The following is a 17,220-nucleotide window of genomic DNA, read 5'->3' as shown; positions in this document are numbered from 1 at the left end:
TTTATTTATTTATTTGAGACAGAGAGAATGAGAGAGAGCACATGAGAGGGGGGAGGGTCAGAGGCAGAAGCAGGCTCCCTGCCGAGCAGGGAGCCCGATGCGGGACTCGATCCCGGGACTCCAGGATCATGACCTGAGCCGAAGGCAGTCGCTTAACCAACTGAGCCACCCAGGCGCCCCCCATATCTGATTCTTGACAAATATTTGAGAAATGACTTTGGAGACAGGTTTCTGTCTATTGGATCACAGCCAGAGAAAGGCTTCATGGATATAGAAACCAAGATATGGAAGTTTTGTATCTTAGGGACAAAGGGATACTAAGATATGAGTCTGATTTTTTTTTTTTAAAGATTTTAATTATTTGAGAGAGAGAATGAGAGAGAGCACATGAGAGGGGGGAGGGTCAGAGAGAGAAGCAGACCCCCTGCCGAGCAGGGAGCCCGATGCGGACTCGATCCAGGGACTCCAGGATCATGACCTGAGCCGAAGGCAGTCGCTTAACCAACTGAGCCACCCAGGCGCCCATGAGTCTGATTTTTATATAGCACAGCTTATGGTCCAAAATATGCATGGAAATTTAAAAGCTAAAAAGTAGTAGCTTTGCTTCTTGGTTTTACCCTGGAATTTCAAGCTTATGGAAAAATAGAGCTGATAAGATAATATTCATTAAAGCATAGACCAAAGCTATACACTATAGGCTAGCTATACACCAAAGGGGTATATGTGTGCATAGGGGAATTCATCAAGAATGAGATAAGCTGAAAATATTTCTATACTGGATAGAAATGCCAGGTAATGAGCAAAGGTTATCAGGTATTTCTCCCATGGCTGCAAAATGAACTCTTAAAGAAGCATTCAGTGTGAACAGTAACGGTAATGAAGCAATGATCCCATCCCAGCTTTTTGATGCAGAATATGAGTTCTGTTAAGAGTACATATTCCGATTCCAAAAGAGATTTAATGGTGATAACTTAATGTCTAATTTTATTTACCCTTAGATCATTGCAAATTCTGCATGGAGGCACATCACATGGATTGCTGCATAATTTAAGAGCCAATAGTAAGAAAAAAGTATGTGACATTATGTGGGGTTTGGTGCTTTAGTTGAGTGACATAGATTTATGGTATGGAATTTCTAAAGTGAATTTAGTTAAGGGGACCCAGTTTGCAGGACTGATTTTCTTTCATCCATTCGACACTGAGCTCAACACTGTTGCAGACATGGCAGATTTCAAAGACTTTTTTTTTTTTTTAATTTATTTGAGGGAGAGCGCACAAGCAGGCAGAGCGGCAGGGAGAGGGAGAAGCAGGCTCCCCGCTGAGCAGAGAGCCCGACACAGGGCTCGATCCCAGGACCCCGGGATCATGACCTGAGCCGAAGGCAGACACTTAACCCACTGAGCCACACAGGCACCCTAAAACTTTTTTTAAAAAAAGATTTTTATTTATGAACTAGAGAACGCAGGGTAGGGGGGAGAGGGAGAGACTATCCTAAGCAGACTTCCCACACTGAGCTTGGAGCCCTGGCATGGGGGAGGGGGGGCTGGATCTCAACACTCTGAGATCACAACTGGATCAAAAACCAAGATTTGGCCCTTAACCAACTGAGCTACCCAGGCGCCCCTCAAAGGCTGTTTGAATGAGTATCTTACAATCCAGTTAGGAAAGCATGCCTCATCTGAAAACGAAAATAACATGAGGCAATACATTGTCAAATGACAGATGAAAACAGCTGTGATTTATGAAGTACTTTTCTATGAGCTAGGCATGCTGCTAAGTGCTTTACATTCATCCCTTGATGTTAGCCACCCTATGACGTAGGTGCTATTATCCCCATTTTACAGATGGGAACGTTGAATTTCAAACTGCTGCAATGGCATGCTAAAGCTCACAACACTTGTCAATGGCAGAACTGGAATTTGAATTTAATTTGCACTGACTCCAAAACTAAGGTTCTTACAAAGAAATTATATGGCAATTCAGAGAACGGAGAGGGCTTCTAGGAGGGGAGAACTGAGTTGGCTCTTTTTTTTTTAAGATTTTATTTTTTTTGTCAGAGAGAGAGAGCACAAGCAGGAGTGGCGGCAGGCAGAGGGAGAGGGAGAAGCAGACTGCCCGCCGAGCAGGACTTGATCCCGGGACACTGGGATCATGACCTGAGCTGAAGGCAGCTGCTTAACCAACTGAGCCACCCAGGCGTCCCCTGAGTTGGCTCTTAAAGGATAGGCTTCAGGGGCGCCTGGGTGGCTCAGTCGGTTAAGGTTAAGCAGCTGCCTTCAACTCAGGTCGTGATCACAGTGTCACTGGATCGAGCCCCTCGTCGGGCTCCCTGCTTAGCGAGGAGTCTGCTTCGCCCTCTCCCTCTGCCTTTCTCCCTGGCTCATTCTCGCTTTCAAATAAACAATCTTTAAAAAAAAAAAAAAAGGCTTCAGATAGGCGAGGAGGAGGAGCGGCCTACTAGATCAAGCATACAGTAAATGCATGGAGACTAGCAGAGGGCTTCTGAAAATTACATTAGCCGAGCTGTCCAGTGGAACAGATTTAGTTGGAAAATGAACACTGGGTCAAAGACTGAACTGTAGGTAATTACCGCTGCAAAAATGCCAGTTTCAAGTAGTAGGCCTGTAGGAGGTGGACTGCAGGCCTGACTTCGAGAGAGGTCATCAGGGGCAGGGGCTACAGGAGCCGAAGGGGGGAAGAAGGGTGCGGCTAGGTGACCCTGCCCCGACCGCCCCCTTTCCTTCCCTATGGGGCCCCACTACTTGGCTTCTGCTCGGCGGTGGAGAAGCGGCCAGGTACAGAATTATGATCCTGGCCGGCGGCCAGCCCAGTGGCCGCGGTGGGCGGGCCTACCTCTCCCGCCTCCGGTGAGGTTGGCTGCCCATCCCCCGGGCCTCACGGCAATTCGGGGAGGAGCCCTAGAACCCGTCCTTTATCTCCCTGACTCCGCGGGTTCCGCTCCGCTGCGGGGGCGGGCCTGGGGGCGGGGTCACGGACGCTGTTGCGAGTTCATCTCAGGACGGGGCGGGGCCACAAGCAACCGTATTAGGGGCATTCTGGGCCTCTGGCGAAGCGGCCCCCTTACCTTGTAACCCAGGCCCCCCTCCGCGGGTTCCGCTCCGCGACGGGGCGGAGCCGGAGGCGGATCCAAAGGTGGGGCCTGGGGCGGGCCCAAGGGCATCCAGGTGGTCACTGCGGAAGGGCCTGTTTCTCTAGCTTGTCCTGGGGTCGGCGGCCCGCGGGGAGGTAAGGGGCTCAGGGAGGCAATTTGGTTCCCGCCCGGAGCCAAGTGGTCCGCTACTCCTGTGGGCCACCCCCTTTCCTTTCCCCCTCGAGCCGCGACTCCGAGGGCCGCGTTCCGCGGCGGGGGCGGGGCCGGGGGCGGGCCGCAAGTGGGTTGCGGCAGACGGGTAGGCTCGGTTGGCGGCCCGCCCCGGGGCCTCCTCCAGACTGCTTTAAGGCGAAAAAGGCCCGACGGGGTCGTCGTTGTCTCACGTCCTGAACCCCGTTCCCCGCGTCTTCCGCGGGGCTGTCCGGGACGAGCGGGTGTCGAGAGTGCGGCGGGCCTGGTCAGGGAGGGGCCGCCTTAGCGCCGGCCCCCATCACCGCCCCCGCGCCTTGCGGAGGAGCGAAACTCTGGTTGGCTTGTTTTCCAATCTTACTTTGGTTCTTTCATTTTAAAAAAGTCTCGACCTCCCACCGCCGGGCACTGTCCCGAGAGCTAACCGAGGCTGTGAGTGTTTGGGAACCAGGCCCGCTCGGCGGCCGCAGTTCGGGCGTCCCACCTCTGCACGGCCCGTCGGGCGCTGCGGCCCCGGCAGCACGCGGAGATGAGGAGCAGGAGCAATTCCGGGGTCCGCCTGGATGGCTACGCGCGGCTGGTCCAGCAAACCATCCTGTGCTACCAGGTAAGGAAGGACCACCCGAGCTGCCCTCTCGTGGCACTCATTCTCCTACCCAATCCCCTCCTGGTCCTGAGACTTTGCATTTAGGAGGTTTGCTCCTTAAATCCAGTGCTTGCTAGCCGCACTCCCATTCCACCCCATCCTCTTTCAGGGGACCCCCTCTGTTTGGGATCGAAGACAGAGCCCCCCTGGTGCCCTGGGTACAAAAATGCGTCTTTTTTGCATTGACTGTTCTGTTTTGGGGTGAGAGAGGAGGTGTGTATAGGTTGGACAGAGCACACTGAACGGGGACAGTGAACTCGGGACTGCCAGGGCAGTAGACAGGAGTGAAGAACCTCCGGAGGTTTGTATCCTGCTCCTCCAGAGTGTAGGGCAACTGCTGCTGCCCCTCCCATGAGTTATCTTGTTAGAGACCCACGTGTGAGGGCCTTAGGGGTTACTCTGGTTGATATTTTACAGCTGAGAAAACTACAGGCCTAAAAGCTTACCGCGTGTAGTAGGGTCAGGGCCAAACGCAGGTCTTCTGCTCCCAAGTTCAAGGGGGGACCCGTGAGGCTGCCCATGTGGTCTGAGGTATGAATATGCCTGCTGTTCTATATTACTGGCCTAAAGTTATATGTGGGCCCATCATGTAAGACCCCTGGACTATTTTTATTCCTAGTGAAGACAGCAGCTCTGTCCCTTTCCCTCAGTCAGCAGCAACTATTAATAGGACCTCCATGTTCGAGAAGGAAGTAGCATTCCATGGTTAGAGGCCCAGCCTACAAGTCGGGAACCATAGTCATTCCCAAGCCACTGACCATTTTCCCTTCTTAGCCAATTTCTCAGTCTTATTTCTTCATTCATGAAATATTTATTGTGTACCTATTATATGCAAGACACTGTCAGGTGCTGGGCTTACAAAGAATAAATGCATGTAGTGCAATGAGATTTATGCATAGGGTATAGTTCCGGAGTCCTTTGAGATCCTTGGGGCCAGATGTGGTGTGCAAGTCAGAAATGTTTGGATTTTAGAAAGGTGTAATATACATATGTATTCTATAATAACTGCAGTGGGCAGCATCCCTTAATCAAACACATTTTTCTCACATCCGAATGTGAATATTCACACTGAGTAGGAAAAGTAAAGACTTAAAATAGTTTCACGTCAGTTCAGGTCACCTTTTGTCACCAAGCTTGCTGCAAACTTATGAAAACCCTTTAGATTTCCAGAACTTACCGGCTTTTAAAATTGCACATGAAGGATTGTGATCCTTATTTGGGGGAGCTAAACCCAGTTTGGGGAGCCGGGATGGAGTCCTAGAAGACATGACGTTAAGTTGAGAATTAAAGGAGTAGGCAGGCAAATGGTGGTTACTTTTTGCCGTCCTGTTTGTAGTATATTACAATTACATCTATAAATTGTTTTAAAATTCAAGTTCAAAGGTTTTCCCCTTCCTTACTGTGAGGGAAGGGGCTGTAAGGAGAACTGATGAAGCTTGGTTCTTGTGTCACACCTGTGTTTGTGTGCCCAGCTCTGCCTTGAATGACATGTTAGCCTTTACTCAGCCTCTCAAGTCCATGGCCTCATCTGTAAAATGGGGACAGTAACACCTATCTCCGCTGAGGTATTGTGAAGAAAAAGCGCCTAGTAGGTTGCCTGGCAGCCAGGAGGCAATCAGTAAACAGTGCTGTTGGTGGTGTTACGACTTGGACATAGGCCACACGTCCGCACCTCACCACCGTGAGCCATGTTACTCCCTTTCCTGAAGGCCTTGGTACAACTACTAATTGCTTTCTAGTCTATAAACATAATTATGTCTCCCCATTGATGCAGTGAGGTCCTTAAGCACAGAGGCCTCATCAGTTTTGTTCCTTTTGTGTTAAGCAGTGTTCCTGGCACATGAAAGGTACCGTTAAGTCCTTGTTGATAAAATACTTCCAGCAGGCTCTGAGCCATCCTCTTGTCCAGCCATTGACCCAGGCTTGCCTTCTCTCAGGAGCAAAAGAACTGTCTTATTAAAGCAAATTTGCAGTGTTGGACTTTCCTCTCCAACGTTTTAATGATTAAAAAAAAAGGCGTCTCAGCCTTTAGTTGTATTTATTTTGGGGGTAGTTGGTGAGAAGCTCTCATTTACCCTCTTTACTCCTGTGGCTAACTGGAATCCTCCGAGTACAACACTGCTGGGAAATCCCATGCAGACTCGCACTCCTTGTCCCCCTCCCCCCACCCATCCTGCTCCAACAGCTCGTCTTCACAGTTGTAGATCCTTAATCCATTTAAGGTCTCATCATCTTTCTGAGTGATCTTAGGTCCCCTAACCACTCTAAAAATGGATGGGCAATTTTATGCATATTCGACCATAAAAAAAAATGAACGAGCTGGACTGGTGGTTTCTAAAATTTATGCTATATCTCTCCATCTCCTGTAGATATATGCAGATGTTTGTGAGGTATTTTTCAGTGTCAGCGGGTACAGGCTCTGAACTGTTTCTGATTTGCTTTTTATTTTTATTTTTTTAAAAGATTATTTATTTATTTGAGAGCGGGAGGGAGGGAGAGGGAGCATGAGTATGAGCTGAGCGGGGAGAGGGGCAGAGGGAGAAAGAGACTCCCTGCCGAGCAGGGAGCCAGCAGAGCGGGAGGGACTCCATCCTAGGACCCTGAGATTTTTTTTTTTTTTTAAGATTATTTATTTATTTATTTATTAGAGAGTGCGCAGGAGAGAAACAGCATGAGAGGGGAGAGGGTCAGAGGGAGAAGCAGGCTCCCCGCTGAGCCAGGAGCCCGATGTGGGACTCGATCCCAGGACCCCGGGATCACGACCTGAGCCGAAGGCAGTCGCTTAACCAACTGAGCCACCCAGGCGCCCGGACCCTGAGATCTTGACCTAGGCCGAGTCAGATGCTTAACTGAGCCACCCAGGTGCCCCTGATGTGCTTTTTAAATTGATTTCACTTGTTAGAAATCATTTAGCGTTAAATATGTCAAACTCCTAATTCTTCAGTTAGAGGCAGTAGCGTGTCAACTAATTCCTTTTCCTGTATCTGTGAAAGAGAACAACTTTTTCCATTAGTCGTTTGCCAGATACATTTGCTACTAATTATTATTTAAATCTTTAAGGCAAAGAAGAAAAGAGCTATGTTTATAAAAGGGTCCTTTTGCAGATATGATTTTGTGTATACAGAGAGTATAATTATACACTCCAGGGATTATCTTCAAATAATTATTGACTGAAAAAAATTCCTAGGTTTACTTTGGTCCAGATAATACTAACTTTGTACATTTTTTGAATATCAGTTCTGTTTGAAAGCTCATACATGAAAGTGTTAAGTTACAAAGTAGTGATAAGAGAATATGGATCAGAAATGGTGATCAAGGCAGTAATTGTAACTGCAGATTATTTGGTATAAAAAACAGATAATTAAGAGACCAGAAGAGTAAGTAAATATTGCTTATTTAGTGGCAATGGAATTTAAAATGAAAAGAATGGGGTAACTAAAACATGGAGTAGGGAACAAATAGTAATAATAATAATAAAGACTAATTTGGGGCAAGTTTAAAAAAGATATAATTAAATACTGTGAAATAATATGGCAGAAGAGTGGGAGGTGGGTTAAAGCATTCTTAGACCTTTATCACTTTATCACGTTAAGAAGGGGAGAGGTATTATATATTTAAATCAAGAATTTATATGTAATGCTTGAACATGAAGGGAATATATAACTTTTTAAAAAAATTTTTTCGTAAGCATAACTTTTTTTTACAGTATTAGTTTCTGGTATACAATACAGTGATACAGCACTTCTATACATCACCTGGTGCTCACCATGACAAGTGCACTCCCTAATCCCCATCACATATTTCACCCTCCCCCTACCCAGGAATATATGACTTTTAAAACAGTGGAGGAATAAAGAAAATTTGATCACTGCAAGAGAAGGAAGGAAAAGAGTGCTTAGGGAGAGAGAGAAGTTAAAAAGAAAAAAAAAAGTAAGCAAAGGACAAAACAAGATGCAAATAAGTCCAATTAGTAATCACAATAAATGGAAATGCTTAAATTAGCCAGGTAATAGAAATTATTAAAACATTTTTTTTAATGTGGTTTTTATAAATTTTATTTGAGAGAGAGCTTGTGCACAAGTGGGGGTGAGGGGCACAGGGAGGGGGAGAAGCTGACTCACCACTACGCAGGGAGCCAGACATGGGGCTCCATCCCAGGACCCTGAGATCATGACCTGAGCTGAAGGCAGATGCTTAACCAACTGAGCCACCTAGGCGCCCCAAGATATATGTGGTTTATAAAAGACACAACCTGGGCCACCGGAGTGGCTCAGTCGGTTAAGTGGTTGACTCTTGGTTTCAGCTCAGGTCATGATCTCTGGGTCATGAAATTGAGCCTGATGCAGGGCTCAATCTTTTTTTTTTTTTTTTTTTTTAAGCGAGAGATACAACCTTAAGATATTCAGAAGTTGAAAGTAGTTTATTTTTTAAGATTTTATTTATTTAGAGAGCAAGAAAGAGAGAGAGTGAGCAAGCAGGGGTAGGGGCAGAGGGAGAGGGAGAGAATCCCAGACAGACTCCCCACTGAGCATGTAGCTTGTGGTGGGACTCCATCTCACCACCCTGAGATCATGGCCTGAGCTGAAATCAAGAGTCTGATGCTTAACCGACTGAGCCACCCAGGTGCCCCCAAAGGTTGAAAGTAGTTTAGTTAGACAAGATATATAGGCAGATGCTAACCAAGAAGAAATTGGTGTGCATACTAATGTCAAACAGTAGATCTTGAAATTTTTAAAAATTTCATTATTAGGGATAAAAAATATTACTAAATGATAAAAGGATAATTCAAGAAAATAAAACAATTTTATTTTTTTTTATTTTTTTATTTTTTTAGATTTTATTTATTTATTTGAGACAGAGAGAATGAGATACAGAGAGCATGAGAGGGAGGAGGGTCAGAGGGAGAAGCAGACTCCCTGCCGAGCAGGGAGCCTGATGCGGGACTCGATCCCGGGACTCCAGGATCATGACCTGAGCCGAAGGCAGTCGCTTAACCAACTGAGCCACCCAGGTGCCCCAGAAAAGAAAGCAATTTTAAATCAGAATACAACTCTGATTGATATGAAGCAAAACTTGACCTAACTGTAGAAGTTAACAAATCCGTAATCATACTAAGAACTTTTATACTCCGCTAAGATACTAATAGGTCAAGCAGAGAAATAATTAGGACATAGAAAATTTGAGCACCATAAGAAACAAAATCAAGTGTACATATGTAGAACTCTGCACCCCACCAATAGAAAATACATATTTGTTTCAACCTTGCAAAGTTTTTCAAAAATTGATGACAAATTAGGGTATAAAGAAAGTCTCAAAAATACTGAAAAATCAACTTTATGAACACCGGAGTTTTTGCCAAAATGCAAGAAAGTTAGCAATAACAAACAGCTGCTAAATCTCCAAGTATGTTTGGAATCTTACTAAGCCCACTTCTAAATATATCTAAATAGATCATGGATATATGTGTCATGGGTGTGTGTGTATCTCTAAGAAGAAATTATAATGGAAATTATGAAATATCTAAAACTGAATGACAACAGAAGCATTCCAAATACAAATGAGATACAGCTAAAGTGGGATTTGAAATTTATATTCTGAAATAAATATTAGAAAAGAAGAAAGATTTGAAAATTAATGAATTCATTGAGAAAAGGATAACAGTGCAGCCAAGAAAACAGAAGAAAGGAAATAATACAGGAGCAAAAATTAGTGTAAGATAACACAATAAGGATTGACAAAACCAAAAGCTGTTTTTGATTTTATTTTTTTAAAGATTTTATTTATGTATTAGAGCGTGAGCAGGGGGAGGGGCAGAGGGAGAAGCAGACTCCCTGCTGAGCAGGGAGCCCGATGTGGGGCTCGATCCCAGGACTCCGGGGTCATGACCCAAGCCAAAGGCAGTTGACCAACTGACTGAGCCACCCAGGTACCCCAAAAGCTGTTTTTTAGAAAAGACTAACAAATAGGCAAACTTCTGGCAGGGTTGATGGGAGCCGGGGAAGAGGGACAAATAAACAATATTAGGAGAAAATGGAAAAATAGTATCAGTACTTTTTGGCAGTACATTTGGAAATGTTAAATGGACAGTTTTCTAGATTAATGTTAGCCATGTTAAGAAAAAATTAAATCCTAATTTGACCTGTAACTATTAAAGAAATGGATTGAGTCACAAAAAAAAATCCTAATCCAAGGTGGGTTTACAGACAAGGACCAAGGAACATTCAGAGGTTTATTTATTCATTCATCTTCGAAGGTGAAGGAATTTGGCTTTTATTCTGAGTGGGAAGGGAAGCCATGAGAGGGTTTTGAGCAAGTGAGTGACATCTGAATAATGTTGGAAAAGAATCACTCCATCAGCTGCATAGAATATTGTCTGTAAAGCAGACACGAAGGAAAGCAGGGTGACTGATTAGGAAGCTTCAGCAGCTGGAGCATGATGGCTCAGACAAGGGTGGTGGCAGTGGAGACCGCTGCGAGTGGTGGAATTTGGGGGAAATTTTATAGAGACAACAGGATTTACTGGTGGATTGGGCATAAGGGGTGTGGAAGAAAGAGAAGTCAAGAATGACTCCAGGGTTTTGGCTTGAGCAACCGGTATGATGGAATTGCCATTTGTGAGATGGGGAAAATTGTGGAGGAGCAAATTTGGGGAGAAAGAGAAGGAGTTTTTATTGAGTTTGAGTTGCCCATGAGGCATCCAAGTAGAAATGGCAAGTAGGCAATTGAATATATGAGTCTTGAAGAAAGGGAGAGGTCTGAGCTGGAGAGAAAAATCTGGGAGTTATATTGGTATATATGTGGTGTTTAAAAGGTCATGAGGCTGGATGAGATCACAGGAGTGAGCATAGACAGAGAAAAGATGATGTTCGAAGAGTGCTTTGATGCTCCACTCAAGTGGAGTTTACCCAGGAATACAAGGAAATTTACTATAAGAAAATCTAATGCAATTTACTACATTAATAAATTAAAGGAGAAAATCGTGTGGTCATCTCAATTGGTGTAGAAAAGCATTTGATAAAATTCAGCATCTAGAATGATTTTTTAAATACACCTCTTGGGCGCCTGGGTGGCTCGGTTGGTTAAGCGACTGCCTTTGGCTCAGGTCATGATCCTGGAGTCCCGGGATCGAGTCCCGCATCGGGCTCCCTGCTCGGCAGGGAGTCTGCTTCTCCCTCTGACCCTCCCCCCTCTCATGTGCTCTCTCTCTCAAATAAATAAATAAATAAATCTTAAATACACCTCTTAAGGTATTCTAGGGAGTTGTATTATCCTGATAAAAGATAATGTTTTAAAAAACATTCTAGGGAGTTGTATTATCCCGATAAAAGATAATGTTTTAAAGAATCTACAAATGTGGGTGCCTGGGTGGTGCAGTTGGTTTAGCATTCAACTCTTGGTTTTGGCTCAGGTCATGATCTCAGAGTTGTGAGATCGAGCCCCTTGTCAGGTTTTACGCTCAGCCTGGGGTCTGCTTGGGACTCTCTCTCCCTCCCTCAGTCCCTCCCTGCCTCTCTCTCTCTCTAAAATCAATAAATCTTTAAAAAAAATTTACAAACCTAACTAATGTATTGGCAAAAGATCAGAAACAATATCTTTAAAGTCAGGGACCTCAAGGGTCACCACTATCACTCCTATGCTGCATTGTAACTGTGACCCACATAAAAGACCTGAAAAAAAAATGAGCCGGATAGAGATGATATTTGCAGATATAAATACCACAGAAAACCCAAAACTACTGGAACTAGGTTCTCAGTTTTTAGAGTAAGTTTTGGGGTGATTAATAAATAACAAATACAGAAGCTTAATCCTGAGAGTCTTTGGAGAACCGGCCACTTATAGTTGATTGGATTTAAGTTTCAATTTTCCTTGAGCTTGTTTCTATTTGATTAGATAGCAGGTGACATCATTGTTTAGCTTCTGGGTTTATAAATATTCTCTCTTCATTACTTCTCTTAATAGCAAAGAGAAGTGCCAGGATAACCAAAAAATATTTTCAGTCCAAGTGTCCTCCTTCATTGTTTCCCTTTAATTAAGTTACTCCCTTTCTCATTTATATTAATTTTATATATTTCTATGATTGTGTTCTACAATATAAACAAGCAGTTCACAGAAGAGGAAATGAATAAACATGTAAAATGATGGCTTAACCTCACTAGTAACCTGAGAAAGTAAAGTAGATCAAAACAATAAATTCAGACTGACAATTGGGGAACAGTTTCAAAGCATAATTCTAAGTGTTGACAAGGTTGTAGAAAAGGGGCAAATCTCAAACTATTCATGGGAAGAGGTATTAGTTAAGATAGGCTAACTGCTGTAACGAAGTCCAAAATTCCATTGAATAAACACAGAAGTTTATTTCTCACTCCGACAGCAGCCGGGTGTGGGTCCAGGTCAGTAAGGGTGTCATTTAGAGATCTGGGCTACCAGTGCAGCTCCGAAGGTCACCCTGGATGTGATGGGTACTTCACTTTCATTCACATTCCTTTGGCTAGAACTCAAACACATGGTCACATCTAACTGCAAGGGAGGATGGGAAATGTAGTATAGCTGAAGGCCTGAGAAGAAAAGGAAATTCAGATAGTGATTAGTTAGTAGTCTATGCCATAGAATGTAAGTTACAGACTGTTAACTGGTACAGTCACCTTGGAAAACAGTTGGGAGATATTGGTGAAATTGAAGCTATGCGTACCGTATGACCCAGGAGGTCCCTATGTAGTTATATATACATAATGATGTGCTCTTACCCATTCATTACCCAAGGAGACATGTACGAGGACATTTGTTGAAGCATTGTTTGTAAAAGAAAAATTAGAAACAATCTAAATGTTCATCACTTTGGGAATGGACAAATAGAGATCTAGCCACACAATAGAATACTAGATAGCAGTTAAAATGAGTGACATAGACTTACATGTATCAAATTGGATAGCACTCAGAAATTTAAAGTTGAGTGCAAACAAGTTATAGAAGAATAAGCACAGTATGCTATTAAGTGTGTAGAACTTTAAAAACACCCCAAATAATATTCTTCCTTGCTTAGGGACACATACTTGTAAGAATTTCTAACACGTGGACGGGAAAAATACACTCCAGCTTTGAAGTAGTGTAGCAGTTCTCGGGAGTGAGGTCCCCAGATCCCTTAGGATCCCTAAGCCCTTTTAAAAGGGCTGAGAGATGGTTGTCTGCTCTGTGTGTTGACTGGAGAAAGCAAGCACTGAATGGATGACATTTTTTCCTTCCTGATAACAATTCAGTGCCCTGCCTTTTGCCACCTCCTACTTCAACTCTTTCGGGTGCCAGGAGGAGGGCTTTTGCTGTGCCCTTTTCAGGACCGCTTTTAAATATTTTAGTGCCAGATAGAAACATTTGAGTAATTGAATGAAAAAGTCCTTGAATCTTCTTACAAATAGAGGACTGTAATAATGCATACAAGGGAGAAATTTAGAATTGTTTCAAGTTTTGCAGGGATCCAAGAGATCATCTAGTTAGATCACCTTGTTTCCTTTTACAGCTAAAGAATTCAGCCAAGAGAGTTGAGGGGATCTTTCAAGGTCATCCTTCTGGTGAGCTGACAGCCCTGTGATAAACACTGTATTGTTGGAAACAGGCCAGAGGAATGGAGAGAAATACTTTAGATACACCAGATTGCTGTGAACACCAAATAAATTTATATTTTTGTCCGTTAAAATAGTGAAACTTTAATAAGCCCTTTCTTTAAATACTGTGAGGCAGATGTGATATTTATTTCACTCTATTAGTAAAAGTCACAGAGTGAAATAAATATCACATCTGCCTCACAGTGGGTAGGGAGAACATAATTTATGTTCATAACATCCACGTAGAGTAGTGGTTCTTAATCAAATGAGTTACAGACCCATTTGAGAATTTGATGAAAGCTGAATGTTTTATTGTCCACTGAGAAAAATGCTCACACAGACATTCCAGGAGTCTCATGGGTCTCCACCTCCCTACCCCCACACCCCAAAGCCCATCGGTGGACTCCTAGTAGATCCTCTAGCAGGAGTCCAGATTCGGAGTGACGTGTGGTCCTTCGGTGCTCTGACCCTGAACCTAATAGAGTAAAAGTCAGTCTTAGAGTTGAAAATAAGTAGTGAGGCCCACAGCTCTCCTGTTTGGGGGAGATGTTACTGGCACAGCAGCCAGTAATCCCTTGACACCCCCAACTTGAGGTGTTGGCCAGGAGGATCCTAGCAACCCCACTGAGTTTATGTTCTGTCGGTTTTCACAGCACCAGGCTAAGGACTAACATTTCAGTAATCCCCCACCTTGCAACAGGGATTGGTGAGGGAGGCAAAGAAATAAAATGTCTTAAGACAGTGGTGAAGTCATTTGTATGTTTGATGGTTAGCTAAGGGGCCCACATAGTTTCTGGAAGTCTTGAAAGTTTTAAGGTGAGCACTGGGATGTGGGATAAAGCTGGAACACAGCTTGATTGAAGTGAATGCCTGCAGTACGTGGCTCCTGACCCACTTTATTTCCCTGGAAGCCATCCTTCAGTCATATGGGATGGTGCAAATGCCTACGCCCAGGGCACCTTGTAATTTGTGAGTTATTTGTAAATCCAGAGGGGGGAAATCGGGTAAGCAGGAGTTTAGCAAAAGACATCATTTGAAAGTGAAAGTTGCACACCTGTGATCTCCTTAGGTGAAAAGTGTAAGGCCTCTGCATGTTGGAGCTTAAGTCTTCAACATTATTCTCTGAATGCCCAAGGTTTACATATCAAATTATATAAAACCTATCTTTTAAACTAATGGAGAAAGAAAGTGTTACTCACACAGCCCCTAGTCTCAATTACAGATATAATCATTTTATTTTTTTTAATATTTAAAAAAATTTTTTTGTTTTAAGTAGGTTCCACTCCTGTTGTGGAGCTTGAACTCAAGACCGGGAGATTAAGAGTAGCATGCTCAGGGTGCCTGGGTGGCTCAGTTGGTTAAGCGACTGCCTTCGGCTCAGGTCATGATCCTGGAGTCCCGGGATCGAGTCCCGCATCGGGCTCCCTGCTCAGCAGGGAGTCTGCTTCTCCCTCTGACCCTCCCCCTCTCATGCTCTCTCTTTCTCTCTCATTCTCGCTCTCAAATAAATAAATAAAATCTTTAAAAAAAAAAAAAAAAAAAGAGTAGCATGCTCTACTGACTGAGCCAGCCAGGCACCCCAGGTGTCATCATTTTAAAACAAAGGCTATAGGAATTCCCACTGTAAAAAAAACATCTCAAGGATGCGTGGGTGGCTCAGTCAGTTAAGCGTCTGCCTTTGGCTCAGGTCATGATCCCAGGGTCCTGGGTTCGAGTCCTGTGTTGGGCTCCTGCTCAGCGGGGAGTCTGCTTCTCCCTCTCACACTCCCTCTGTGCTCTCTCAAATAAATAAATAAAATCTTAAAAAAATCTCAAGTCCAAGGCATTGCCCTTCCCTATCCCCTTTAATATTTTAAGTGGTAGCTGCTAGAATAAAATTTCAGCACAACAAATGAATTTAACCAGTTTTTGGAGTTTTTATAATAGAATTTTCCACTTTGTTTTTTGTTTTACCAACAGGGGGGTCGAGGGGGTTGATGGTGAGTAATCCTCTATTTTCAACATTTGTCCTAGTCTCTTCTAGGTATTTCATTTGAATGATTTACTTGTACTTTCCTCCCTTGGAGCTGAGCAATGCAATGATGAGTACTTAGCCATTCTTAATCTAAAGGAAAAAGGACTAAGAGTAAGGGTCAGCTGGAGGCCTCTGAACTCTGTCTCCTGGACTGTAGGAGAAAGGAAGCTGCGGGAAGCCTCACAGAGGAGCAAGCGTGTGGAGAGGCATTTGCCACGAAGGCATTGCGGGCGCCCAGGCTCCGAAGTGCGAGAGCAGAGCCTGTGCATGAAACTTGAATTCAGGTTTTGGGGCAGGGGCTAAGGAGGGTGTGTGTGTCAGGTGATGAGGCTGGATGTGAGAGGAAGAGCCTTGTATGGCAATCTAAGAGACTCAGGTTCTGTTTTATCGGATTGAAGAATTCTGAAACAGTGAAGTCTTGAGATTCTAGTTCTTTCTGCGACCTTCCTTTGTGGAGGATGGATTGAAAGGAACCAGTATTTTTTTTTTTTTAAGATTTTATTTATTTATTTGACAGAGAGAGACAGATCATGAACAGGGGGAGGAGGCAGGAGGAGAGGGAGAAGCAGACTCCCCACTAAGCAGAAAGCCCCATGTGGGGCTTGATCCCAGGACCCTGAATCTCACAACCATAACACTGAGCAAAAACCAGACATAAAAGAATATAGTTGTGATGTGATTTATATTAAGAAATATATATATTTTGGGCACTTGGGCGGCTCAGTCAGTTAAGCGTCTGCCTTTGGCTCAGGTCATGATCCGGGGTCCTGGGATCGAGTCCTGCATCAGGCCCCCTGCTCGGTGGGGAGTCTGCTTCTCCCTCTCCCTCTGCTTCTCCCCCCTTGCTTGTGCGCTTGCTTGCTCTCTGCCCACCTCCTCCTCTCCCCCAAACAAATAAATAAATCTTTAAAAAACAAAAACAAAAAACCGTGCAATCAGTGTTGTACAGTTGAAATTTCTTGTACCTAAGTATTGGGACCACATATGACAGGGCCACGGGGTAGCTGCTGGGGTTGGGGAGGAGGGAGTGATTTGGAAAAGAGAGAAAAGTTCTGTTTTAAAGATGTGTTGGGGCCCTGGGGGTGGGAATGTATGTGTGAAGGGAACTGAGTCAACTCAAATGTGTGGGAGTGTTGGCTAATAAAATCAGTTCAGCAAACATTTATTAAACATATAAGCCCAATAAATAAATTCTTGTTTAATTCTGTCTAGTTTGTTTTGACCTACTGTCCAAGTCTGTAAGCATTCTGCTGTTCCAGTATTGGCTTAGCATCTACTTTGCAGCTCTTACCTGCCTCTCCTGTTCCCCACACACACCCTCTAAGGAGCAGTGAATATCACCATTTCAGTATCTCTGCTCTCTTCTGTTGTTGAAATCTGCTCCATCTCCTGCTTGCTCTGAGAGTCATCTTTGTATTGCCACCAGCCAAGAAGATTGTGTAAGTGTTCTTTCTTGAGCTTGTATGAAGGCTTTAGCTTTTATTTTTTTCATTTTTCAGGTAGATAATTATAATGTTGAATATGTTTTTTAAACTACACACACACCACCCTAGGGAGTCATGTATACTGTTTTCTCTGGTCACCCTCTACCACTGTACCCTTTCCCCCACTGAAATTTACTGCCCTGACTTCTGCCTCCTTAACTTCACCTCTATCCTGTGAG

The 17,220-nt window shown here is 44.0% G+C and overlaps 1 protein-coding gene across 10 annotated transcripts in view; it reads left to right on the top strand.

Annotated features, from left to right (window-relative positions):
* The first annotated feature begins 3,061 nt into the window (after nucleotides 1–3,061).
* PHKA2 (phosphorylase kinase regulatory subunit alpha 2) overlaps nucleotides 3,062–17,220 on the top strand; it is a 75,991-nt gene continuing 61,832 nt past the window's right edge. For 4 of the 10 annotated variants that reach the window (XR_008506071.2, XR_010406054.1, XR_008506070.2 and 1 more), the window contains exon 1: nucleotides 3,406–3,908. Coding sequence is in view for 6 of the 10 variants with exons in the window: in XM_064573841.1 (XP_064429911.1) it covers nucleotides 3,831–3,908 (78 nt within the window). In the remaining 4 variants the exon portion in view is untranslated. Of the gene's footprint in view, nucleotides 3,247–3,405; nucleotides 3,909–17,220 lie in introns of those variants that run through there. The other 6 variants (XM_045875562.3, XM_045875546.3, XM_064573839.1 and 3 more) reach the window with 3 other exon arrangements.

This window comes from Mirounga angustirostris, unplaced genomic scaffold (assembly GCF_029215605.1).
Source record: "Mirounga angustirostris isolate CCGP_5_RB_7025 unplaced genomic scaffold, mMirAng1.0.hap1 SCAF_11, whole genome shotgun sequence".
Classification (NCBI taxonomy): Eukaryota; Metazoa; Chordata; class Mammalia; order Carnivora; family Phocidae; genus Mirounga; species Mirounga angustirostris.
This window is presented reverse-complemented; position numbering and strand designations above follow the sequence as displayed.